General features: G+C 47.7%; 1 protein-coding gene and 1 long non-coding RNA gene across 4 annotated transcripts in view; one reads left to right on the forward strand and one right to left on the reverse strand.

Annotated features, from left to right (window-relative positions):
• The window catches only part of LOC149359123 (cell adhesion molecule Dscam1-like), a 51699-nt gene extending 41570 nt beyond the window's left edge, over nucleotides 1-10129 (reverse strand). The window contains exons 1-4 of one of the 2 annotated variants that reach the window (XM_089571355.1): nucleotides 9958-10129; nucleotides 9522-9809; nucleotides 7356-7472; nucleotides 7118-7279 (exon numbers count right to left, since the gene is read on the reverse strand). In XM_089571355.1, the coding sequence (XP_089427481.1) occupies nucleotides 7118-7279; nucleotides 7356-7472; nucleotides 9522-9809; nucleotides 9958-10036 (646 nt within the window). In that variant the 5' untranslated portion in view covers nucleotides 10037-10129. Of the gene's footprint in view, nucleotides 1-139; nucleotides 302-821; nucleotides 939-3508; nucleotides 3791-3870; nucleotides 4021-7117; nucleotides 7280-7355; nucleotides 7473-9521; nucleotides 9810-9957 lie in introns of those variants that run through there. The other variant, XM_089571354.1, reaches the window with a different exon arrangement.
• Nucleotides 1-27452, forward strand: part of LOC149359119 (uncharacterized) — a 205042-nt gene that overhangs the window by 148751 nt on the left and 28839 nt on the right. The window contains exon 3 of one of the 2 annotated variants that reach the window (XR_016288757.1): nucleotides 9424-9619. The exons of the other annotated variant lie outside the window; for it this stretch is intronic. This is a non-coding gene — a long non-coding RNA (uncharacterized LOC149359119). The remainder of the gene's footprint in view (nucleotides 1-9423; nucleotides 9620-27452) is intronic. 2 annotated transcript variants of the gene reach the window in all.

A 27452-nucleotide genomic window follows, 5' to 3' on the forward strand; every position in this document is an offset into this window, starting at 1 on the left:
TTGCAGGTGGATGCTGATAGAATGTGCCAAATATGGACATTTGAACGTCCGGAAGGACAGTGTGGAAACGGTCTTGGTGCGCAAAACTTTGTATAGCCTCGTTGTGGTGATCTAAAAAGCGAAGTGGGTGGCGGCTTACTCTTGACGAGCAAGGACACCGTTTTCGACAAGGCGGTCCCGATCCCGTTGGACGCCAGGCAAGAGTATTTTCCGCTGTCTTCACCCGTTGCGTTCCTGATGACCAGCGTTCCGTTCTCGAGGACTTGGACCTTGTTCTCCGCAGATCTCTTCAGCTTGGCACCTGTCAGTATTTCGAAGTTTTCATTACTTGTCAAGCGAGAAACGTGTATACGCAATCGCTTCGCATTGCTTGTGGCTTTAGCTCGCACTGCAGTTTTAAAGACGCCGTTACGAAGCAGAAGTTTCAGTGAACAAGCGTCAACGTCTCTGCAAACCAATAAATGCCTTCCCGTTCTTCGGGGTGTTGCCGCGCCTGGCTCGACTGTTCTAACAAAATCATCGTCGTACACTCTATCGCCCTGCTTACTGTGCGAATGATTTGTTCTTGTTTAGATTGTTTCTTTACGCTGATGATACGCTCAAACTTTTTCAGCGGGGATTGCGATTAATCTAACAACAAAGGTTCTAGAAAAAAGACGCGCCAATGGCAATAACTCATTGGGTCATATGTGAAAAAGCAGTAAAGCGTGACGATAATCTGCGGCAAGGCGCCTCTCATGGAAACATCAAATTGGATCTATCACACACTGCGTGTATTGATGCAGCATCACATGACAGCTTCCGAAACATTGGCCGCTCACCCTGTTTCAGCCATTTTACTTCAGGAAGTGGGTGCCCCGATGCCTTGCAGTGAAGCTGTAGCGTCTGGCCACGTTTTAGCATCACGTCCTCCGGTTCCAGTTCCCATTTGGGTGGCGCTGTAGACAAGGCAGGAAGCAAAGTTCTCTATTTTATCTACTTCTGTTATCTCTATTCTATTATTTATATTTATCTATTATTTTATCTAAAGTTTATCTGTTTTGCTTTTTCTTGTAAAGATTTAGTTCACATTAGGAACTTACAGTATGTGTCTTACTTGGAGGAAGCCCGAGAAATGGCTAAAGCGGCTCTTAACGCGCCGAAAAGTAGGTTTCACCGGGAAGCAGGAGCGCGGCTTCAACCCAAGGTGCTTCAACCTCCTCTCGAGCTCCCTGCGCATGCGCCAGCTTCCGCTGCCGCGCGACGCTGGCGCTCGCCATAGCGCAAGGCCCCGCGTTGGCGTGTTCCTCCTATATACCGGGTGACCCAGCTAAATGTAACCAAACTTTTAAAAAAGGCGAAGTGCCCTAGTCCAGTGAAACCAACTGAGGGTTGTTCATAGTCGCGTGGCCTAGTCTTGAGTATTTTTATCGCTCTTCAAAGTTAATTAATTAGTTTAGTTTAATTGGCTAAGTTTTTAATCATTGACTTCAGGAAAAAAGTGTAAATGAAAAAGTTTTAGATCGCCTCGAAAAACCGCTAGTAGTGCTGTTTCCGTCAAGTTACAATTTACGTAGCTTCATTTATTGGCCTTAAAAGAAAGTTTTCACGTGACCAGCTGCTCGCTCACTTCTCTGCCCCAATGTGCACCCAAAGTCTCATCGAGGAGAGGACTTCAGAAAAAACGGATTTTATTCTTTAAGGCGCGTCTTGGGGCGTTGAAGTGGCACGGTTGTCATGTGGAAGCTTTTTCTTATTGTGCGGGTTGTGGTTAAAGGCCGGTAAAAAAACTACTTTACGTAGATATTACTTTGCTGCAAATGTCCCAGTAAGCTGTTTCTCAAAGCGATCTACAACTTTTCCATTTACACTTTGTTCCTCAAGTCAATTATTAAAAGTTAGTTAATTAAGCTTAACTAATTAGTCAACCTTGAGGAACGAAAAAATACTGCAGACTAGGTCACTCGACTCTAAACAACCCTCATTTGGTTTCAGACGGCTAGGACACCCCGTGTTTTTTAAAAGCTTGGTTACATTTAGCTGGGCACCTCGTATATGACATATTCTCAACATGTCTCAAGAACACATTTCCCGTCATTTCAGGCTTTTATTTGGGACAGGATCTGGTGTGCAGGTGAACTTTGACGCCCTTGTAGCTAACGAGGCTATTTCGAGGCATTACAGCACACATTCATCCTTCTCAGCGGCCATATTGCGTGACGTTTGCAAATGTAAAGAAACAGGTCCTCCTATATAACTGCAGCTACAAGCGCCTGCATATGGCGGGGCCGCAGTCTGCGTACTAATTCAGCGCGTTTTGCTCGCGGTTTGTGTGGCTGAAGCTAAGCGAACACGACGTTTAACTCGAACGCAGATACAAGTTACTCCCGTTTCATCGCTGTTTCGCAACTCCCGTCCCAGCGCTGTTTCTCAATTACAGAATGTGTGCATTCTTAAAATAAGACAAACGGTCCTCAAAGGCAATTCGCATCTTACGAGAAACCTCATGCATCATTTCTTCGGCATTAAAAAAGAAATGAAGTTTTTCTGTAACTTTTTTATATTCTAATGCTCCAAGGTGTACAAAAAATGCCTAAACACCTGAGCTTGGTACAGTGACATATATTAGAAAGGGCGAGAAAAAGAAAGAAGAAGAGAAGTGCCTTGGCCGCACCGCCGTTTGGAAAAACAGGCTTTGATACAGTGCAGTCATCGTGGGAATCATTGGTAACAATGCCCAAGTAAACATCGAGGAAAGTAAATGCCTGCCTGAAATACTACGCGCAGTGCGTGGCGAGTTTTGTTTTGGACCATCAAGACTCTAAAGGACTATTGAAATAAGTGAGCACGCATATGAGAGTGATTGTGCGGTTTGCATCGTAAAGTTGGCACTGAACAGTAACGTGTTAGCCAACGCAATAAACCACTAAATGCAGCAACGGGTCAAAAAAGTTGCTTGTCACGAAAGTTGCAAGACTAAAACATGCATCTTGGTTGCGAGGAGGTGTACTCTTAAGAATGAATGCGCCATCTTCGACATGCTGTGCTGCTACCTGTCGTGTGGTGTGCGAAACACACCAGCAGTATCATTTCTAACTTCTAACGGAGAAAAATGAAGACACAAATGAACCTGAGTTTAGTTTGTCCTCTCCTGCCCTGCACCAGCGTTGTTTCGTACTTCTTTTTTATCATGCACAAAGCGGCTCAAACTTCCCACTTACTGATTCCTGTAGCGGGAGTTTTTCTTAGAACGCAGATTGTATAATAAAGGTCTGTGCATCGCTTCTGCGATTTCACCTGGGACGAATTTCTACGTCTTTGTAATGTCTGTTTAGAGATGATTTTGTTATGACTAGCGCTATTTTTTTTATTTTTACGTCATAGATGCACTATGGAATAATTCTATGGACACCCGCATAACGTGTTGTCACTACCGGTAGGCTTTTCATCTCGACTTTGGCCTTAGCAATGACTGGTCTTATGATTCAAGCGAATGCGTCATTCTCCCGACGCAAATAAATATCCTTACCATTCACTTGTAGCACAGATGTGTACCGGTCGTATCCGTACTTGTTCCGAGCCACGCAAGTGTAGTTTCCGGAATGCGCCACCCTCACTGGTTCGATGGAGAGCACCACAATCGTATCGAGCCTACTAAGCTTCACGGCACCACTGCCGACGACTTCTTGCCCATCCTTGAGCCACTGTAGCTGTACGGGCTTGGTGCCTTCTGTGACGGCGCAGGTAACCGCTGTGCTCTGTCCTTCCGAGAGAGTCTTGACGAAAGTGAAAGGGTTGACCTTTGGCGCCTCTGAAAGAGGGACAAACGCTCACAGCATCCAGGGTACCGCTCAGCCGGTACAACCAGGCAGGCGACAGTGAGAAGCTTACCTGATGCCACCGGCGCTAACAGCGAAACTGTGATGATTAACCATTGGACGCACGATGCTGGATGCGTCTGCGCCCTGGTTCTTCCGAAACATTTCATCTTCTACAGCGCAGTGTTTTGGCTAGTTTGATGTCTGCTTAAGTCGGCTCGTTCCATAGGCGTTTCTCTTAACTGGCCGAATGGCGCACCGAGCGTAGCTTCGTGTCTGATGGTGCTTAGGACCACAATGGAGGACACCCGTTTCGCGGGCTAGCTGCGCCACATGTCGGCAGCACAACGGACTAGAAACTGCCGCGAGCGTCTTTTAGTACGCATGATCTGCTAGTTCAGCTGTGTACTTTGACGGGAAGAGGTCGCCACCTTACACAGGGTTAACTGAGGCACTTCGTGCGCCATGTTTAAAACTGCTTTGTGGTCATTGAACCAGCTTTGAAGTCTTCTTTGTGCCTTTGAAGAGTGATTATGTTCTTGTGATGTTTTGGAAGTCAACAACAGAAGTACGCTACCGCTGATGGCGATTCGAATGGACTTGTGTATCGCTGGGCCGACACCATTCTCTGCTCTACACGAATAAGGACCGGCTTCGGAGACCCGAACGTTGTGGATGTTGAGCAGGCCGTTCTCAGTCTGCAGGATCGCTGGTGAGCCTCCTGGAATGATAATGGAACGGAAAAAAAGTGCAGCAGGCTCATGTGAACATATGCACGCGACTGAGTTGTGACATCAGCTTCCAATTAAAGTACCTTCCGTTCTTGTCCATGTTATCTTCGGAGGAGGTGATCCACTGGCCGAGCACTGCACGGTGACGTTCGAGCCAGTTATGGCGGAGACGTCCTGAGGCTCGCTTGTCCACATTGGTGGGGCTGCGGCGCGCCGCAAAACAGTGCATCACATTTAACTCGGCTTAGCGAGGTTGTCGAGCGCATAAGCAAACGCTGAGAGCGATGGTGAATGCGTTGTATCCCAAGTCTACACAGCAAGCAATTGGAGAAGATTGTAGCAGTGTCCTCGTTTTTATATTGCATGGCTGGTCTAGATGATTCAATGCTGTAAGCGGTACTTTCGAGAGGGGAAGGTACCCTGTACGATATATTGTGAGTGTGAATGTTTTTGTTGACAACGGATAGCTAGAGCTTGCGTGAATGGCGCGTCCTGGGATTAACTGCGAGCAGCTTTTTATTTTTGACCTCGCTGCTGTGGGCTGGAGGCTCGCGAAGAAAGTGTATCATGTACGACCGGTTTCTAAGACCTTCACCAAGTAGGGAGGCGTAATGCTTTATCCTAAGTACTGTAATGCCAAAAGCCTTAGGCAATTCGCGTCTTGGTCAGAACCGCAGTGACACTGGCTTGCGCGTCTGTGGTTGAACCCACGGTGCGCCTCAGAAGCGTCTGCCGAGTGTAGTTTAGCGACGGGATCACCTGATGATTTTCGCGATGACCACAGGTGCAGGTAATGGCAGGCTGCAGTATATATATATATATATATATATATATATATATATATATATATATATAAGATCGGTCTTCCGATCGAAACGTCGAGTCAAATAAATATGTTTCCTTTAACGAAGCGTATACTTCGCTATACACTCCTTTAGCTGGAAAAAGCAAAAATAGTTGTGATGGCACTACTGCGTGACCTACTTTTTTACGCCTTTTCTGCTTTGAATACAGCTATTCAGCAAAAGGTGCCCTCACAAGTGTAACGTATGCTGCAAAGGGAAGCGTTTTTTTTTAGGCCGTTAAAACTGTGCTGCAGGGAATGGAGTTGTTGACCAATTGTTGAAACACTACCCTTTCAAGTGATATGGTATCTTCACGGTAACGGTCACAAACCTGTCTGCGATATAAGACTCTGTGTGTCAATATTTGAAAGTACAGTCTTTTTCAAAAGTTTAGTGTCCAGGGGGTTCGTTTCAAAGCTTTATATTGGGACTCCAGCAGCAATCGTGGAAGTCCTACCTATTGCAGGAGGCAGTACCAGAAACCTTCTGACGTTGAGGAAATTTGGAGCGCTAGAGATCCATTATTAACGACACAGTGTGGCTCAAAAGAAAACCCCCTGGGCTCCAAACTTTTGACAAAGGCTGTACCTTGTGCGCCAATTGCTGCTTTATAAAGTTTTGTACTAATTACCTTCAATTAGAAGTTCGGCTGTATGCTCGTCAGCTCCCATCACGTTAGAAGCCCTGCAGGTGTAGTTACCCCGGCTGGACGCGTCTGTGCGTTGTATGATGAGGAGTGAAACGAGCTTCGTCTCCTGTATGGAGAGCCTCTCCGTCTCCTGTAGCCGAGCGCCGTCTTTCGACCATGTGAACGTTACTGGCGCAGCGTTCGTAACTATAGTGCATGTTGCTGTCGCTCGTCCTCCCGTTCGCACCTTGTTGTTGAAGGAAAAAGGCTGTATCTTTGGAGCATCTGGCAGGGCAAGAACAAATGAGTGCAGTTGTAGATCTTTTTTTTTTTTAAAGCGGTGTTGTGCTATAACTTTCAGTTTTGATTGTAACGTGTGACTGCATGCAGACCGCATCAGAATCGCTTTGAAAAATAAATTGAGGATATTTGAGATATCATTATCAATCATTACCACACTTTAGACCAGTTGTGGAATCCACAGTGAGAAGGAGTACTTACCGAGACATGAGACGAGGTTTAGATGGAGCAGGAAGGTGCATCCGATGAAAAGGAAGGTGCATCCAGGGCACATGGTCGAGTGTGTAGCGTAACGAACACTCTTACGTGACGATGGTGGTGGCGCTTTCATCCTTGAAACGACAGAAGAGCGGACGAAACGGGCATCGCACTTTCATGGCTTGCTTTTCCCTGTCACCGCGCTTCCTGTACACCCATCTGCTATGGCCGGTTTTACATGGCCGATGGCGTCGCTGCGAAAGCTTTTCATGGCGGCGCTCTCGCAGACAACTGGCGCCCCATTTTGTCGGCGTGACGAACTACAGTACCATGGCAAAACAGGAGGGACGCTTTCAAAACGGTCTAGTCAAGTAGTGTAGCCCCGTTAGGAAGAGCTACGCTTTACTTGTAGTCATTGTTGTTGAAGTCAGCCATGTCACTGTAGGCGCCGACGGCTTCAGATCACTGACACCCACTTACGAGTTCCGGTCAGGTACTGAGAAGTCGCCTGCGCTAAGTTTGCGTTGCAGATACGTTTCATGAGACTAGGATCAGCCGACCACGTTCGTTGACTAGCGCCTGGCGCAGTACAAACGATGGGAAAATTGAGTTTCTTACGCTTGACTTTAACGAACACGCTTTTCTTCAGTGCTGCGCCTATGCCGTTATTCGCCTCGCAGACATATCTTCCTTCTATGTCTTTCGTAGTTTTGGATACGAACAACGCTGTGGAGCCGCTTGCTGCAACGATAGAAGTCTTGCTGGCGTCCTTGCTGGGATCTGCGTTAGGGGAAACTTTGTGGCAGATAGAACCAGGCATCACGCGTTGATACCCTTGTGGCAGCAATGCATTTACCTGTCTTTCGCCAAGACACATTCGGAACTGGAAATCCAGAGGCGGAGCACTCAATTCGAAGTGCTTGCCCAGCGCTCACTGACACATCTATGGGCTCCGTTATCCATTCTGGAACGGCTAGAAAGGAGAAAAGAACGAAAGAAAAGCGACTCACGCATTTGTCTACTGTGCGGCACGCAGCCAGATACATGTGGCGTTTACGGAGTGGCCTAGCCCAAATGGGAGCTGAGCTACGCAGGCCAGCTTTGCTTACGTTGCCGAATACTTCTATGACCGCCGTATTTTGAACGCGTGAGTTGAACACAGGTACAGACTCATGTTATTGTGTATTAATGTGAAAGCATGACCAGTCCCATTACGAGAAAAGCCGGCAGCGTGTGTTAGTGTATTCGCATATGGTACAGAAAGTCCCAGCGATGGCAAGGAAAATAGGGTGACGTTGTCGAGCGGGCGTAGGGCGCACTCGCAGCAAGCCGAGCACCGCCATTTCAGACATTCATATTCATGTCGTTCTTCTATATATACCCCCACTAGCTGACCCCAGTGTGTCACCAGTTCTCCCGACTAAGGTCGTACCAAAATTGTGAGCAACCGTTTGCCGTACAGCGTTGCCGGTGGTGTCACACGATTTCTCGTTGCATATGGCTTACACGTGCTGTATAATCAATTTGGAGGCTAGCTTGTGACAGGGGTTCACGTTGAGTGAATGGCGTCATTTTTGCGTATGGTGCGCAACTTCAGCGGTGTACGCCAGAGCAGGTGGAGATAAACCAATTAGATATGCGCGCAGCCTTTGGCTATACTCCGTGTACTCCAAAATGGCGGCCACTGTGGCGCGAATGCATACTCCCTATTAAAAGAAACCGGGATTGGTATGATTCTTGTAATGGGAGCTTCTTGGGAAGAAGAAAAAAACGTTCGCAATGTGCCGCAAAAATTGTGACAGCAGCACGCATGCTTGTAATAAAATTAACGAATAAAAAGTAATTAATTTGCTTCTAAAATACTTGTTTAAATAAATAAGTGATTACTTTTTACACACTAGCGCCAAAAATACGATATTGAAACGCACTTATAAACTCCAGAAATCGACTTCAGTGTCGTCATAGGGCCATCGGGACGAATTTATTTTAACCCTTACATCAGTTAGCTCAAACACTGCTCAGACACGGCTCATCTTTGTCTCGCATTTGACATGTGACATCAGTGTCAAGCGAATCCGAACACAAGAACACAAAAATATTAGCTGCTGGAGGGAAAAAAAATTACAGGCAGGGTCCATTAAGAGTTCCACAAAGCGGTCTCCGAGCCACTGAAGTGAGACTCAAGCGCGCTAGTATTCAGTTTCCTTCCACTAAAATCTTCTCCTTTAGCTTCCCGCGACGAAGGTTTTGTTTGCGTTTTATCCTCACGTGATGGAAACTCGAGAAAGTAGTTGTTCTATTCATAAGACCTAATTTATGTGACATTTTCCCCTTTCTCCTGGCTGAAAAGTTGGCACTGAGCTGCCAAGCAAAGTGGCGCGCGTTTGTCATGTTACATGCCAGTACAGAACTGTCGAGATTGTCACCCTACCGTTGTATCTGGAGTGTTGCCACTCCTTGGTGTTAAAGCATAGTGACCGCAGATGAAATGCGTGGTCGCTCTCACATTGTACAAAATTGTTATTGCCGATAACATGTGACTACTTATACAGGAGGAACTGTGGGTTTACTTTATAGCGAGAAAGTTTCTAGCTGGCTCCTTGATCGCTTTTTTTTTGTTTAAGTGAGCTCTTTCGTACTAAGCAGCAATTTCGAAGGTGCGCACAGTATGTGGCATGCCTTTCTTTTCCTGTCTTTCTCTCTTGAAGCAGCCGCGTGACTTTTCGCTTTACTAGTATTTTGTTTCTCGGACGTCCTTGTCCGTCTGTCGTTACTTTTGTACGTCTAGAATGTGACCATTCAGTTCTCTCCGTCGATGCTTTGTGGCTGATAATGCCTTACGTTAAGCCGACAGATAGGATGAAATCTTGCCGATGGCTCTTGTCTGCGTTAGAAATAAAACAAAAGGCGTGAAAATGGTGCAGATTCACGGAGGCCACTTGGACGCTCTTCAAGACATCCCTCATCACTGTCAGAGACACGTGCAATATAGCCAACAGCGGCCGCGACAGACGTGACTCACCTTCGACGACCAGCGTCGCAGAGTTGGCATCGCTGCCATAATTGTTCTCTGCGGTGCAGGTGTAGTTCCCGGCGCTTTGCAGGGTGGCAGGCTCCACGGTAAGCACCGACACCTTTTTGTTATATTCCACTTTCACACTGGGCACTGAGTCGCCGATCTGGACGTTTTCCTTGAACCACCTGAACTTGACGTCCGCATCGCCGGCCACCAAGGCACACAGCGCGCTTGCGCTTTCGCCGACGCGGATCCGACTGCGCGGGAATAGTAGGGGCTGTAGCTTCGGCTTCTCTGTAATGAAAGGTAGAAAGTTGAACTGTGGCGAGTTAGTTTTGTGTTCGCCTTGAAAGCTTGCATGCAAGCTGCATGGTAGCAGCCGTGGGCAGTGCGCGAATCTAAATGGGCCTTACGCATGGAGAAGCTGCCCGAGCAAGCTTACCTGCAACGATGCTGTGTAAACTCATAGCGACGAGGAATAGCGCGGCATGTTCGACACCGCGACGACACCGTGGCTTCATTTTTGGTGCGTACGGTTGCCCTTCTTGTTGCCTTGTCGCGCCGCTGAGCTGTCGCGGTCCGCGTCGGCAATGGGGGTTGTCGAGGCTATGGCGTCCCGACAAGGCGGCATGTACCGTCGTGTATGTGTACCGACGTACATCGCGGGTGCCTAGCGCCGCTCATCGAAAACGCTGCGAACTACGGTATCAGACGCCTGGAGTGAGGACTGGATTCAAATCGTTGGTGTGCCTTCACAAATTGCGGTCAGGGTATGGTTAGCCGCTCGCTACTTTTACCTACATTTCACTTGAAGACGAACCACTCTTGATATTGGTGCTCCTACGCCGTTGTCTGCGACGCACTTGTAGCTTCCCTGGTGCTCCTTCTTAGCGGAAGCAATCTTGATGGTGCCGTTTTCGTGTTCCAGTCCAATATCAGCTGATGCTTCCATTCCTGGAGAACGGCGTGAGGAATTAGTCGTTTTTTTTTAATTTGCTTTTTCAGACATAGATAATTTCTCGACTTTTGAGCGTGCAGTTCAACTCAGCATCTTGGTTGCCGGAATATGGTACTCAAGTAGTGAAGAGCTACATATGTGGGCTGCTGTTTACATGTTTTGTGGCGCCTTGCAATGCCATTCCTGATGTAAACGCTCGACACCGTTGATTTGTCAGTTGCGTAAGGCGTTAAAAAAACATTATCAGAAAAATCTGTTTGGAACGCACTTGATATTTGTTGCTGAACAATTAGCGAGTTCCGAAATGCCAGTGGGCGCCGACTCTATGCCCTAAGTAACTTTCACGCTCGGGTGCTTTCAGCAATTAGCTGGCTGGCAAAGTTCGCTGCAATAACTGTTCGTTGGTGGCGCGGCGATAATTTGCCAGTTAGCCAGCTGTATATATATGGAGAAGCAATGCCTTACCTGTCTTGAACCACCGTATAATCGGTGCCGGAAAGCCGTGCGCATTGCACGCCAGACTACCACTCTCACCCGCAGTAAGCACCTTGTCTCTGGATACTTCTGCCCATGCAGGCGGTGCTGATGAGATGGAAAAACAAATCACGTTGAAAAATTCCTTTGTCATCAGCATTGCACAGAGCGCATGCGAAATCGCGAATTGTTGACTTACAATGTACTGCGAGGAAAGCTGTGAACGATGCAGACCCTACACTGTTTCTCACTGCGCAGGTGTAGTTTCCAGTGTGGGACACGTCGAGCGACCCGAAGTTGAGGCTTGAGAATTCAGCGCTGCTGGCCACTTTAACGTTATCGCTCGTCGTCAGCGTCGAGCCGTCCTTGAACCACGAAAACGTGAGCGGCTTGTCTCCCGCGCTCACGATGCACATTGTCCCGCTCCTTTCGCCGGCGTTCAGCGTTGCAGGAAACGTGAACGGTTGAATCTTGGGAGCTGTTTGGAATGGGAAGAAAGTTTGCAGGGACTGAACGTGACTCCGCACGCACGGGGAAAGTTGTAGAAAACTTCATAGTTTCCTAAATGCTTATTGATGCCCTTAAAAACAACCTCTAGCGTTGTAGGACACATACGGTTGCACAGTAGACAGTGTGTCAAAAATGTAATTTGTGAACATTCCGGGGTAATCATTTAAGCGAAAATAGCTGCGCTCGTTCAGTGATCAGACTTAGTATTAGCACTATGCCGAAATGCATTTGACATTAGCAGGAGACTTAGAAAATGAGTGAATGGTCTCACCTTTCATATTCGCCTCTGCGATGCAAATCAGCACGGTACATAGGGCCGTGAGGTACCCGATATCCAGTGCCATTGTTTTTCTTTGTCAACAGAACGAACCCATCGCACTCATCATCCGGTGTGCAGTAGCCGCAGACAGACAACACAGTCGTGTCAGCAGACGCGAGGCTTGACGCGTATGGAAGGAATGGCTGCGCGCTGTACCCAGTTCCTTGTGCTTATGTCAGAATTGTAGACCAACGGGCACATCGCGCCACGTTTCGGTACAAACGCGTACTAATGTGGCTTGCCCTCCCGAAAACGAAACTGCGTCGTTGTTACCAGGATGTGCCGCGGTAACCAACATAGCGTAGAACGCAGTGCCCGATTACATACGTTTGATTTTAACCGTGACCGTCTTCGACAGCTCGGATCCGACGCCGTTCGAGACACGGCACGTGTAGCTTCCTTGGTGATGCTTGCCGGCGTTGTGTATCAGGATGCTGGATGACCCTGGGTCATCATGTACTGTTGTGTATGGTGTTTCGTCACCTGTGAAAACAGATTTGACATTTAGATTTTCCTTTCTAAGAATGTTAACAATTACGATTTATTTGTCTATTTAAAAACAAGAGCCCTGAGTGGACCTGCCTGATCTTTTCCATGTGACGCTGGGCACAGGGAAGCCATCTGCCAAGCACACTAGAGTCACGTTCGTTTCAGCGGTAGCGGTGACATCTTGTGGTTCTCTCAGCCATCTTGGTGGAGCTGCATCGTTATTGGAGGTGTTAAGCGTCATTTTTTTTCGCAGGTTACAGATTTATGCGGGGGTTTACTCTACAACTGTTCAAGAACATTAAAAAATTTTGTTTTCTTTTTGCACTGCACTGGAGAAATGTAATAATTAGTTCACTGCGGGTACCACGGCTAAAACAACTGGACTTTTGTTCACAGCTTACGATTCACATTCGATAACTGTTTGATGAGTTTAACAATCAGTATTTAACTCAAAGCCTGAGTTAGAGTTCTTCAAGCTACGCGTGCCAACCAACCGTGAGAGTGAAGCTGAACTCACCGTGAACTACGAGTGGCGCAGTGTGAGATGCATAGCCCGCCTTGTTGGTCACGGAGCAAGTGTAGTTTCCTGCACTGTTCAGCGTCAAAACGTCGATGTGCAGCGTGGAATACTCTGCGTTGTCGACGATGCGAACGTTCTTGGAGCCGCTGGTCAAAGCGGAGCCGTCTTTGAGCCAAGCGAACCGGAGGGGTCTTTCTCCCACTGAGATGGTGCACATGACACTTATCCTTTGCTGCACTTCGAGATTCTTGGGGAAGAGAAAAGGTGCGATGGATGGAGGCACTGCAAAACAGAACAGCGCATTATAGCGCAGTATGCGAATGTGCAGGGACGTGCATAGTGGCTGGTTGCGTGCATCAAAGTCCGCTCAGCGTCGGAGAGAAGTGGAGAAGGCTCACCTGCCGCCTGCAGCTGCTTCCAGAGCGTACATTGGAGGAACAAAACCCATAGGGACCACAACTTCATGACGTCCGCTGATAGGAACATTGGAGAAAGTCGTAGTACGCCTGACTTAATCGCACAGCAATGATCGCAGTCGCAGCGGGTGCATTTTTTCCCGTGTCTCTCTGACCGCCAGTAGCGTTATGGCGGCAGCATTACGCTCGTAATGTACAGCAGCGATAGTTTTACTTGCAAAGGACCCCTGGCGCCACACAACGGAAGAGAGCCGCACTGAAACGTCTGGTTCTGCGGCTTGCGCGAAACTGGAACTGAATTTGGCGGAAACGAACGGCGCGTAAGGCAAGGGCGTGTGAGGTGGTTACTTTTCACGAAAAGCTTCACAGTTTTCCGCAGTGGTTCGCCAATCCCGTTGGTAATCTCGCACGTGTAGGAACCCTGGTGCTCCTTGGTGGTTGATGGCAAGCTGAGGTTGCCAGCGGATGTGTCCAAGGTTTTTCCGATTCCTGCAATGACATAATGTACTGAGTTATTCATCGCGTCTATGGTACTGCTCGCGCTCACCTTTTATTTTCCACGTGACTGTGGGAGGTGGGTGTCCAATTCCTTCGCATACGATGCTAACTTGCTGTCCAGAGCTGACAGTTGTGTCGTGCGGCTCTGTTTTCCACTGCGGGGGAGCTGCGCACAGAGGGACCGACAGGAGCAGGCTTTAGCGATCGGGGAACATATCGAAGACTGGAGCCAGTGTGTTTGCGTCACCGTGTGGTTCTGAGAATTAAGTTCTGTCGGTATTCTTGAACGATTTCGCCGCTCGAGCTTTGTCAATTCGGGGTGCTTTTTATGAGACCATGCATAAAGAAATGCATCTGTTCGAGCTTGACGACCTTCCTTACAGTCCTGAAACAAGCGCAATTTAGCATTAAAAGTACGACACGTCTGAGTTCACGACACTGTTGTACTAGTATTCTCTCATTTTGCGATAATTTTCTGCCTTGGCTAAGTGTCAGTACAAGATATTTTTCCTGAAAAAACATAGCTAAAGCCGTTGTTGTTTAAATTTTAGTTCATTTTGATTCCAATGTAAGGGAACTGTAACAAGCTGATGAGAGTTTACAGTTGAGAAATTTGCAGCGCGAACCACGTGCATGTGTTTGTAGCGCGTTCAGGTGGCGATTGCTCTTCCCTTTCTCAAACCGGTGATCTTATATTCGGAATCACCTAACCCTGTACCCATGACAGGCGCGTTCATCCGAGAAGCTTTGAAGCCAATACTGCTGGCCTTCTGACGCGTTAGATGTTGGCACTCGCTCAAAGCGAGACTGTTAATGCCCCTTCCCCCAGCCGATATCGTAGCAGCTTTATTACATGTATGAGATGCTGCTGTCGATCGGGTATCGTTATTTTTGACAACACATTTAACTTTGCTCCAGATGTATTTTCAGGCGCTCTTTTTGTTGTTTATCAGCGAGGAGCCGCATTATGCACCCCGCGCACTTCAAAAGTAGTTTTTAAATAAACATGTCTTTGCCGAAATTTCATTCCAGTTTCGAACCTAGTCGAAATGATTGTACGCTAGAAAGGCCCATGCTGAACAATGGCACATTAAGGCACGGCACAAGGAGCAGGGCAAAGACCCTTGTTGATGCTACACTTTTTGTAAGGCTAGTGTGTGGTAAAGCTGAATTTATAATTTATAGATTTTCTGGATTTTTGAATCTAGAAACGAATCGGCACTTGGCTGAAAGGCACGATACCTTTGATTTCTAAGGTGCTAGCATGGGACGCTGTTCCGCCGGTGTTGCTGACCACGCAGCTGTAGTTTCCGGCGTCGTCTAGTGTCAGCTTGTCGATCTTCAACACTGATATGTCGGGCGAAGTGATTATTTTCACATTATCTTTGGGGTGCACTACAGAGCCGTCTTTGAGCCAGAGGTACTTGGAAGATTCATCACCGGCAGCAGTTGTGCACGTAACGCTGGTCGTCGCTCCAACAGTCAGTGTTCGTGGGAAAGCGAAGGGTAGGATCTCTGGAGGCACTGTGGGGAAGAAACCTCTCCGTGACATGTCGGTAAGCTGGAGGACGTCAGCAAAGACATTTATCTTGGAAGCCGTCGGAGTACTCACCGGAACTGCGAATTGCTGAGACTCTGGAGCTCAACACAGTGCCGACGGAAAATACAAACATTATGTAGACAGTCATTTTTCCTTCTTTGCTTCGTGAAGATGCGTGGTCCTAGCATTTACTGCGTAAGGTTGGCACCGACTGACTTCAATGGCCGACTGTGTAAGCAAGCCTGTTGTGAGGGCATACCGTAAAGCGTGGGACCCCTGGCGCCACCTCTCCGTTGTGCCTAGAGGTAGTACTTCTATGGTTGATGCGGAGAAACCGAAACCGGAATATCGAAGGCAGATTTTAGCAGATACTGGCGCTTCCTTACATTTGACAATAACCTGCACAGTCTTCTCCAGCGGTGCTCCGACGCCGTTTTCGAGCCGGCACGTGTAGGAGCCCTCGTCATCCTTCGAAACTGATGCTATGTTCACTGTCTCAGCTGACAGCTTTGTTGACGGTTTCCCTGGAATGGCATACACGTCTTTAGTACGAGGTATAATGTTAGGATAACAGTGTCACTTTTCATATTCGCGTTGCGGTGGCCTACCGTTTTTTATCCACGTAGAAATGGGCGGAGGGAACCCTTCGGCTTTGCAATGAATAGTCACTGCCTGGCCATATGTGACGTGGATGTCAGCGGGCTCTACCAGCCATCTTGGTGGGGCTGCACAGATTCAGTAGGCAACCATGTACATTCACCTTTGGCGTGAGTAAATCAATCTACGGCCAGCACCTGACCAAATCAGCGTAAGAGCGCAGATCTGTGACTGTGTTGTGGTGTCGCATCGCGCAGAGTATTTTGGGTTTTGGAGCATTCCTTGCTTCCGCTCAGAAATGAACACGTGCCACGCAGCCTTCTGTGCACTTTGCATACCGGCATTGTGGTGCAAGAATTCCGTGTATTTGTCTTTGTTGTCATCTTTTAAATGCTGTAGTGAGATGTGCTAGAAGAGATCATTCTAAAACTGCTGAGCACACAAAGATTGTGGTGTGTCTGAATAAGCCGTAACCAGCCATGAACAAGATGTGTTCAGAAATAACTTTGTCACTGATACTGAACACGATTCTCAACCTTTCGTAACCAACTTTGCGAATGTATACGAGTGCTCGGCTTTCGTTGCTGACGCTTTAAATCCAATTTTAGCGGAGATATCTGACATCACATACGCGGCGACAGGAGAATGAGCTTTGAAGTATACAAAAATTTAGAATCTGCAGAGGTGAAACTTTGAATGTAAGTGAGCGCCCTTACCTTTAACTTCCAGCGCATCCGTGTACGACACCGTTCCCTGCGCGTTGCTGACGGCACAGGTGTAGTTTCCAGCATCGCCGAGGCCAAGTTTCTGTATACTGAGGGTCGAAAACTGTGGACTACGGGCTATGTTGATCTTGGCGCTTTGATGCAATGGCTTCCCGTCTTTCAGCCATGAAAATGTGAGCGGCTGTTCTCCAGACGTTGTTGCACATATGACGCTGGTCCTCTCGCCAACAAGCAGGTTTTTGGAGAATATGAAGGGCGAGATCTTTGTGGACACTGCAAAAGACGAAACAAGTTGGCGGCTCTCCGTACGTATAGGGCTGTTGAGAAAAGATGCTTTGTGGTACGACTATTTTGTGCCACAAGATCGGCTTACCTGATACACCCGTCGATGCACCAGAAATCACTAAAAACACAGCCATAAGAGCGCTCATGCTTTCTCTTATGTCTTGCAGTATGCTCGGATTGCCGGTCAGCGCATGAGAAGACCTGCAAACTTTAGACGAGGTTACGCGCACTCGCGAAGTCGAGTGACTATAGAACGCTCTATCCGACTCTGTAGGCTTCGTGGAAATGGCTGATGTAAACTGTGGACTCCTAGCGCCACACCTTGAGCGATCAGGTCACTAAGCATGTGATTCAGACTCACTGCCGCGAATGTGACGCCAAGACAAATTCACGAATTCGCGTGTACTTGTTGGCAGTGGCTTGTTAGGATTTTGGCGAGTTGTGCCTTCTGCGTACATTTCACTGTCACTCTGACAATCTTGTGGAGGTCAGCTCCAACGCCATTCGAGATGTGGCATTTGTAGTCGCCCTCGTCCTTCTTGGAGGCGGACGCTATCCGGATGACGCCGTTTCCAGAACTCTCAGCGGGCGTTCGTCCTGGACCTGAGATGAGGCTGAATTAGTCTTTCCTTAGGGCAACATCATACTGTTGTTTGCGAACAATAAATAAATATTTGCCTTCTTTCATCCATGAAATTTTTGGTAGCGGAAACCCAGTTGCGTTGCAGTCCAGTTTGATGACGTCACCTGCCGTCACTGTGACGTCTTCTGGCTCTACGGTCCAAGACGGAGCGGCTGGAAGGGTTTGAAAAAGTTTTTTTAACCTTTTTTCACCAGAGATTTTGCAATACATGAGGATCGCGAAAATTCTCGCGCAATAAGAAAACCAAGGAGGAACAGGCGTTCCCTTCCACTATCTGTTACAGTTAACTCAGGGGCTGCTTATTACGAGGACGGCATATCCATAGCTCATTGAGAATTACACACGACGCAGCCCATCGCGCCCTTCTTGGAGCAATGGACTGCGTAGTGTGTAAAAGTGACGCTTTTTGCCATTTAGTGAAACTGGAATGGCGTTTAACATGCTCATTGGCGCTTTTATGAATGCATAGCCTTTGGTAACGTGTCTGACATCGTGTCGTATACTGTCCTCACATTTCACTGATATTTAAATGTCAAGACTGCAAATATGAGTGACAAGCATTGTTCGCTGGTTCATTACTTAGCGTTCGCGACTGATTCGCGTACTTAATTTGAAGCATCAAGGACCGTGCCTTACCTTTTACATGCAGGACGTCCGAGTGGGAAACTGTACCTCCAGTGTTGCTCACAACACATGTGTAATTTCCAGCATCGCTTGTCTTCAAGCTTTCGATGGTAAGCGTGGAATAATCCGTATTGTCGGTAATCCTTAGAGCGCTTCCACGGTGTACTAGAGTGTCGCCCTTAATCCACGCGAATGTCAGTGGTTTGCTCCCGGAAGCGGCTGAGCAAATGAGGCTGATGCTCTCTCCGACGAGCAGGTTCTTTGGTATAACGAAGGGCAGCACTTTTGGCGGAGCTGAAACGTCCACAAAAGCGACATATCACTTTCGTTGATCGGTCGTCTAGATGACGGTAAACGTGAATTTCACGGCGTGAAAAAAAACTTACTGGAGCTGGCTTGGGCTTTGCTGGTGAACTGCGAACACAATAGGAGCAGGGATACCCATTCTATTCTTAGAAATACGTATGTTCTGTGCATGGTTTTCCTTCATCTGATCGAGGCCTACCGCGGCCGGTGAAGCCAACTGGCCTGAATCTTGTACAGCAATGGCTGGCGTGAGACGCACCGCTCATGTAAGCGCGCTTACGCTGCGCAGCGGACTCCTAGCGCCGCTTATCGTGAGTTCCGTGGACTAAGCGCAGCCGTGGTGAGCGCGAATTCGGGACTGGCTTTGCGAGGAAGATACGCATGGCACATTGCATCTGCAGCAGTCGAAAGAAATGAATTTTTCCCGTTGGTTTGAGACTGCGCGTAAAGGAAAAAAACATCGCAGGTTTATGCAGGCCTCGCCTGTCCATCAGTCTTCGCGTTGACCTTCCAACACCCGAAAATGCTACGGGATTCACGCGTAGATGTTACACTTCAGTCGTTAGTTTAGATGTGAACGAGATAATAACTGGAGATTTCTTGTAAATTCGCCAGTAATATTTATCGGCCATACAAATATCCGTTCAATTTAAAAATGATTTGCAGTTGTGAACACTGTACATTTCACGATGATGGCAACTTGGGCCTTCAGGGAGTGTCCGATGGTATTGCTTGCTTCGCACTGGTACTTCCCGCCGTCCTGCCTTGCTGTTTCTGCGATGTACAAGGTGCCGTTCCTGAGGAGTCGCGTTGCCGCAGCGTCTTCGGTTATGAGTTGACCTTCAAAGAAATATGCACGTTTAGATTGCCACGTTCAAAAAACTCGTGCAGAGGAAGCTGAAAACATGCTGCACATCCTTTAGCGCCGCAGCGCAGTCTTGTTTTTTTAAAAAGTATGCTCACAAATTTTGCCACACACTACGTTCTGCTGTTTTATAAGCTTCGTGGTGGTCCTTGTTTGAGCGTAGTTTTTAGTCATAAGGAGGATGAATAATTAGAGGCGTATTTTCTCACCGTTTTTGGTCCACGTGATTGTTGGGGTCGGGTAACCTGCAGCCACGCAGGGCAGGCTCACACTCTCGCCGACGCTGACTATTTCATTTTTTGGGGCATGTACCCACCGTGGAGGAGCTGAGTAAACAAAGGGCAGAACACTTTTGCGTGCAGCATTCTGCGGTCGCTACGGTTGTTTTGTTTATCTTAAAATGATTAACTGCTCCGTGCAGGTAGCGCTCACCGTGGACGACCAGGGAATTAGACGTTGAATCCGAGCCCGCAGCGTTGCTGACTACGCAGGTGTAGTTACCGCTGTTCTGAAGAGTCAATGGGCTTATGTTGAGCGTCGAGTATCCTTCGCCTTCGCTGCTTTCTACGTTTACGCCTTTGGAGATGACGGCTCCATCTTTGAGCCAGACGAAAGTGAGTGGCTGGGCGCCTTCGTAAGTAGAACATGTCACAGTGGCTCTTTGGCCGGCAACCAACTTGGTAGCAAAGCTAAAAGGACTAATTCTTGGTGGAACTGGAAATGCATGCCCAAGAGTCACTATGTCAGACGACGGGTGAACAAGGCTGAGCGCAAAAGAGGGCTTGCTTGACTCACCGGTAGGCTTAGCCAGCACAATTTCAGTGAATAAAACGACCACGATTGTTGAGAGGCTGCACTTGTGCATAACTAGTGATCCCAGGTTGCCAGTCTCAAATAACTCTGGTTGAGTACGCGCACGAAAAAGTCGTAACCACCAGCAGTGCATCGCACGCCGACTGGCCGTACTCGCATGCAGAGCGTCGATGAAAATGCCGTCCACTGCTGCTACAGCTTTCTGGCCGTTTGTATGTTCGCAGGTCCACAGACACCTAGCGCCACACTTCGTCTGCTTCCCGCATCACAGACGCGACCGGCACACGCCGTGTAAAAACGTCGCATGGCACGTCCACCTAGCGGGTATACTTGATGTCTCGCCTCTTCTGTAACAGATTCAATAGGCTGTAACAAACTAATGTGAACGTGTCTATGAAGCGCCAGTGTGTCGTTCCTTGTGGTTGGGAGCGGCTGCGTTCTTTGTGCTGAAAAAAAGAAGCGTCCTACACATGCCAATTCACAAGTTCTCGTATTGTTACTATCACAGGTTATTTTTTCACGTGCGCTTTCGCTTCTTTCTTTGCTTTGAGCGCGACACGCGAAATGTGTCAAGCTTTCCTGATGCACAAACCGCAGAGCTATGTTTGCTGCTTTGTAAGGAAAGATAACGAGTTGCATGAGAAGTAATTTGTTGGCGTAAAGCGGGTCCTCACTCTTAACTGTTACGGTGACCGTCTTCCGTAGGGGCTGTCCGATCCCGTTGCTGGCCTCGCACTTGTAGTCGCCGCTGTCTTTCTTGCTCGTCGACATCAGCATCAGCGTTCCGTTGCTGGACTGCTGTTCCTCCCCCACGGTCTTGTGCCCTACAACAGCGTAAAAGCAGCAAAATGTTCTCACGTCATTCACGTTTCTTCCCATTCCTTTGCGGTCAAACACAGAGTACCGTGAGTGTTCCCTGCGTATAGGTTGGTTGGTTTATGGGGTTTAACGTCCAAAAGCGCCTGCGTATAGGATATAAAAACTGCATGCACGAATAACTTGCGTTCATAACTGCGAAATAATACGGCCCGCCGCGCATTTGCTGTTATGGTTGACAACTGCCTGTCTTTGGTTTGAGTAATTACGGCTGGTTTGTGATGGCACGGCCTCATGACTTGTCGAAATTTCGCTTTTCTTGATAGTTACAAACCTCGGGATGGATCTCTTGCGAAGTGAATTATTGAGAGCTGTTTACGTAGCTGCTTTTTTTTTTTTTCTGTGTATCTGCGCTTTGTGCCCTACAAGAGTCTGGTGGCTTAGTGACCGTTGCTGAACTTAATTACCTGATGCTGCTACCTTTTTGTTAGATTGGGGAAGTGTAGAGGCTAAAATTATCGGAGAAACTAGGCTACGTCTTAGTGAAGAGATCCGACAAGACTCGTCACTGGTCGCAACTCTCACGCGGAGGCGGCTGCTGCTGAGCCCTGACGCTTCCTACACTCTCACTGGTGCATGGACTTCCTTGCATGAACCTCTCCCGAGGCGGCATTTCAGTGTCTGTAAGAAGCCGCGGTGTCTCTCTATATATTTAGTTCCTTGTTTATGCGCGTGCGCGTTTGTATTGGGGGGAAGGGGGGATTTGTCACCGATCCCAGCATCCCAGTTGGTGGAGGTGGGAGGTGGCGCTTCTGGAGAAAGGCAGGAGGTGGGTGGGCAGCAAACCCAGCACTCTTAGGGGATCGCAGCAGATCGGGGCAACTTCTGGGCACCGCACGGAGCACCGTCTGGTCGGTGCTCCTCCAAGCACCTGCCAAATTCTACAGACCACGGTTACACGAAGGCCCATGGTCGGCTCCGTATAGCGCCTCTCGCTGTAAAAACGTAGGCAAAAAGCTCCTGAAGTAACTTCCCTGCGTTGCTGTGAAATCCCGTGGGTAGTGACTGAGCTAACCTTTATCGCATTGTTTTAAAATGTGCAGTGCCGCAGAAAATACCGAAGTTCATATTTGACGGCAGTTTTTTTTTTTTTTTTTGCAAAAATGATGTCTTCATCGATTAGTGCGCTGAGCTATTCTATATTAAGAAAACGTGATAAAGTCAATAGGCAAGTGACTTTGTCAGGTTGTACGCATTGGATAACGCCTGCCAAGAAGCACGGTTACACTGCAGGACGTTTACTGTGCAAGCAATACTAGTATTACAATGCTAGAATAACGGCGTTACTTGTCTCTAGCCTGGGAGAGTGAAGCCTCCATCCTCCAGAAGCAGCAGCCACCTCCTCGCCTCATCCCTCTGGATAGAGGGCTGCCCACTCTCCAAATTTAGCCTTCTACCGGCCTCCCATCCTCACTTCTAGCCTCCAGAAAAATTCTCTCGAGCGTGCAAAGCCCCGGCTTACAGTAAAATCATTCGTTTGAGTAGAAGCATCAAAGTATAATCATCGAGAGTAAATTCAACTGCTTTTGCAAATTTGTTCCGTCCTGATCACGCTTTTTTTTTCACCGCTTACAATTTGAGATTTGGAGCTGTAATTATTTGTCCATTTTTTTCACTTGGTTAGCTACGCCAGTGGTGGAAACACGAGCACAGGAGCAGAATAAACATTTCAAATAGCGTGAAGTTGCTTCAACAAATGGCAAAGATCGTCTTTGAATTGTCTCAAAGGAAGCCTCTTTCTGATAATCTTTCCAGTAGTGATATCTGACATACTAAAGCAGCTGCATTAGTAGCACGTACCTGCTCTCGTCCATAAAATGGTTGGCGCAGGATGACCAGATGCTCGGCAAGGTATTCGTATTGTCTCGCCCGACGTTGCGACTGCGTTAGTGGGCTCTTGAATCCAATGCGGTGGTGCTGTTGAATTGAGTACAAGTACTCGTTTTAGCAGACGGGTCACACTGAACATGCCTGTGCTATGAGACCTCAGTGGGAAAATGTCCCTACCGTGAACCGTGAGAGTCGCCGACTGGGATGCCGAGCCGACTAGGTTTGTGACGACGCATGTGTAGTTTCCGGAACTGTTCACGTCCAGCGACTCTATCTTGAGCACAGAGAAATCGGCGTTGTCGGTCACGGTGCCGTCCCCGCTGTCTAGCCGGCGTCCGTTCTTGAGCCACCGAAAGCTGAGTGGCCGGTCACCCTCCGTGGCGGTGCAGGTCGCCGTTCCTCTTTGACCAACGGTCGCATTGTTTGGAAACGAGAAGGGTGATATCCTCGGTGGAGCTGAAGGGCACAGAAAAGTTAAGCGTCTTTTAATACTGAAACGGACCTGCTCCTGTCTAAACATAGTCATGGTCTCCGCAGTGAAAACTTAATGGTTTTCCTGATGAAAAAAAAAAAAAAATCTCTCCATTGGCCTTCGAAAGAAGCCACTGTTACGTGTTCTGATAAATTTTAATATTATATATGCATTTGCTCGTAATTATTTCTTCTGGGTACTGCTTTCAGCTGCGAGAAAAGAACTGTGCGCAGTAAATTTACACCCTACATCATTTAAGTATGACTTGGGTCGTTGCCTTGTTTGTAGCGTAACTCCTGTGCAACGGCCGTGCATTTTTATCTGGGCTTACCTGCGCGTGAACAGTGGCATCCTTGCTGGAGGACAATAACGATGAGCAATCCTAGGGTAACCGCCGTGTACTCCATGCTTGGGCAGGTATATCGCTTCAATCGCACAGCATATAGTCGAGTGCCTCCGCTGTAAGCGGCGTTTACCAATGGCGTCATTCCTTGATGTCACAGCTACGAGCTTTGAACACTAACTCCAGGGTAGCTGGCGCCACCCTCACGGGAAAGTGTGAACTACTCGCTGCAAGGCTTCCGTAATTGTCTGCCCTTGACAACTTCGGTGTTCTTTTTCCCTTTAGAGTGTCGCAGCTTCATGTAGCCGGTAGCTTCGTGAGGTGCGCTGAAAGATCTTTCGGCACCTTCACTGTGGCTGGTGCAGGATGCCGCGGGACCAGTTACATTTCCTTGATAGCCTTAAGGAAGTGCAGCCGAATGCTTCGCTGCGAACATAGGAGCCGTAGCGCTCACAAAAAGTCAATTTCCTTTTCTTTTGACCCCGGTCAATGACCAATCAATTCCTTCAGTTATGCTTCATGACCAGTCGGTATGCCGCCAAACTATCTATAGGGGAATTGTGATTACGTGCGTGGGGCAGGCAAGTCAGCCTTAGTATCTTGTTTATTTATTTTTTTCTCATTTTTAAAAACATGGGGAAGTCCGAAACTATATTGCCTAGCATCTTTTGTGCGCCGTAAGCTGTTTCTTTTACCTATTGTTTCTTCTTCTTGATAGGCCAGTTCGGTATTTTGTTTTTCGAACGACTAACTAGCGTCGAGCTGGACTCATGAATTTGTTCGCTTGTTTCGACAGGTGAGATAAGGTGTTGACTGCTCCTTCCCTAACGCTAGTGAATCGCGGTGTGAAAAGAATTAGAGTCGGGAAAACGAGGCTAAGAACAACTGAGAAAACAACTTGCGACTGGCATGCACACCGACCAATCGCGATAGCGAGCCAGACGCTGTTAAATTGTCGGCCATTTGCGAAGGGCCTTACATACGGGAACGTATCAACATATTTGTAAACCTAATGCCTTGCTTCTTAATCCTATTGCATGCGTATCCTTCGTCGACTTCAGCACAATGTAAGGAAAGGCCATGTTCGAATTTTGTATTCTACGCTAAAACGCAGCAAGGACAGCAATAGGTACTCGACTGTCCGGCATGCTGCGCAGTACCGTAGTTACTTCACTACTGGGCATGCTGAGATGAGTACGCTGTTGACGACAAAGAAGTCGCGTTACAAATCTGAACGGCGAATGTGTTTGCCTCGTGCTCTACAACATTGGATCAGGGCGTGGCATATTATGCTGGCCTGCTAACGAGTACAGTTAGCTCGCGCTTCACGTATGCATCCGAGAAAATTCTTGCTTAGCATGCTTGGAAGCTCGCGGTGTCAGCTGTGTGTGTTGACTGCATTAAAAATTGTTGCGAAAGTGCTTATACGTTCGCAACCTTTATTTCCCGACGGCCTACTGTGTTCATATGTTCCACTGTTGCTGTATTCGTTGTAATGTTTTCTGCCGCGGTTTCGACGAGAAAAAACAGTTCTTCTATATTCTTTTGGAGGGATTTATAGCATTTTTATATGGATCTAAGGGCGAACCCTATTATGATTTGAGTTCTCGATGAGGTGACCAGTGCAGCGAGAATCCAGGTAAGCGCCGCTGTTCTCACTTTGAAGTAACGCGTTTCTACTGCTTATTTCTTGGGCACCCCTTTCGCCGCTTGAAGACGTGTTGGGAATGTTATGTAAGCAGCGAATGCAGTTCAGTCCCGATCAAAGGCCGCTGGCTCTGCACCGTGGCGCCCACTTTCGGTTTCTGTCTTGCCGACGGTGGTCCCGCCACGGTGCGGCGGTTCGTTTAAGCTCCGCCGGTACATTGTGGCATAGCCGATAGATGGCGCACGCATAGTTTTTCGTGCCGCCGAAAATCGCCACCAGGCGTTACAAACCGACACGACCAAAATTTTGGAGATATTACAAAATGTGCATTTCCAAAAATGAGTTAATTTTCTGTTTTAGGCATTCGTTTTTTAGTTCTTGGCCATTCCTTACTCTGAATATGCTGTTTTTCGTAAGGGAGTTTACAGGTGGTGCTTCTCTGTTTTGTACATTTATTAGCAATAATAACCAAGTTTCTTTAAGTAAAATAATCAGTATTGAAAATTATTTTGTGTACTTATGATTTCGAGCTATTGCTTTTGCAATTTCGCATTAAATACATTTCGTTATTTCCCTGAAGTCCGTTAGAGGCATGCTTATCGGTTGCTCACTGTTTTTATTTTGGTGACAGTATTATTTCCCGATACTCGAGGCACTTATTCGGGCTATTGCGGTTTGTGTAAAAGATAAAAAGTTTGCTTCAGTTTTCCTCTACGTCACGGATGTGCTAAAAAAATCCCACCTTCATTTAGATGGAAATAAAGAAACGTTGGCACGGTATTCAGCTTGGCTGCATGAAAAATCGATAGCGGGGTGTGGCTGACCAAGCTTCCGCTTCCGATTTATGACGTGGCAATGACGTGGCCGGCTGTGCCAGCTCCCCGGCGGTAACCATGGCAACCACCGGTGACGGTCTTAAAGCAAACAGATGGAGCGAGAATGGGCGGCTGGGAGAGGGGAAAAAAGGGGGAACGGTGGAAGCTCGTTTTCAAACATCGACGGCGCTACTCGGAGGCCGTGGCCCACTGGCCTTGCTCGCCCGCTGTCGCAACGTGCGAACACGCTTCCGTGTAGCGGAACGCGGCGGGCGACAACACGTCTTCCTGCACGGGGCGCTTCCGTTTGGAACTTGTTACGATGTATGTTTCGTGAAGTAGCATGCAAGAACGGTTGTCAGGCGTGTCGATTGAATTTTTCTTTTTCACGGACCCTTGTTTGCACGATTCTGAAGCTGTTCTGGCGGGTCATTGTCAATGCGCATTTTAATTTTTCGCGGTCCAAGAAAACTGAACATAGATATCTGGCGTAGGAGTGCGCCCACAAATTTCGGACCGATTGCCATGACATAGCGATTAGTAGCGTGCGTGGTATCGAGCTGAAGATGATGTGCTGGCGTCGGTTATTATTAAGTGGTCAATAGAAGTAATTTCGCAGACGAGATTCATTTTTGCAAATGAAGTTAGATACGTATTGGTGACGTATGAGGCGCGAAATTCTACTTTCTGTGTTTCACTTTTCTGTTCGCAAAATGCTCATTCAGCACGTATTTTTCTGTTTTTATTATAGTTGTTTATTTATTTTATTTTACTTTTTAATGTAATGCAAAGGGAACTGCGTTCAAAATTTCTCGTTGTATTTGCCATCTGTACAACCTTTGTCAAAAACTTATATTCCATGACATTTGCTTCTAAGCCGTGCGGTGAGAGCTCTAGTAGCATTCGTGCAATTCCTAAGTTTCGGAATGGTGAAGAAGAGATCTCCTATGACCGTCAAAATATTTAAACTGTGGCGATGCATAACGAGCCACACATCGGGGCCAGACGGCTGCCGCTTGTGTTTTTAATTTTGACAAAGATTGCAGAGATACGTTGTCCCACTTGTGGATGCGGCACCATAGTGGCGCAAAACAATGCCAGTGGTTCAGGAATATAAGCTGAGATGTGTCTCGGTTCGAATTTTTCCACTGTATCCACTTTTTTAATGTTTGGAAGATTTCGGCTTCCTGCTACATCCGACACACACCATTCTCCGCTTATATTTCTCGCTCGTTGGGCTTCACCTCATGGACACTCTCTTTGCGGCTAAGCACGCTTTACAGTATAAGTGAGGTGTTTTCAGCAGTGATTCGTTTCGTGGCATTGCCGTGACTCATTCATTATCTGTTGAAGAATTTGGAATCTTATTCT

The sequence above is a fragment of the Amblyomma mixtum genome, chromosome 2, assembly GCF_055824585.1.
Source record: "Amblyomma mixtum isolate Tamu chromosome 2, ASM5582458v1, whole genome shotgun sequence".
In the NCBI taxonomy this organism is placed as follows: Eukaryota; Metazoa; Arthropoda; class Arachnida; order Ixodida; family Ixodidae; genus Amblyomma; species Amblyomma mixtum.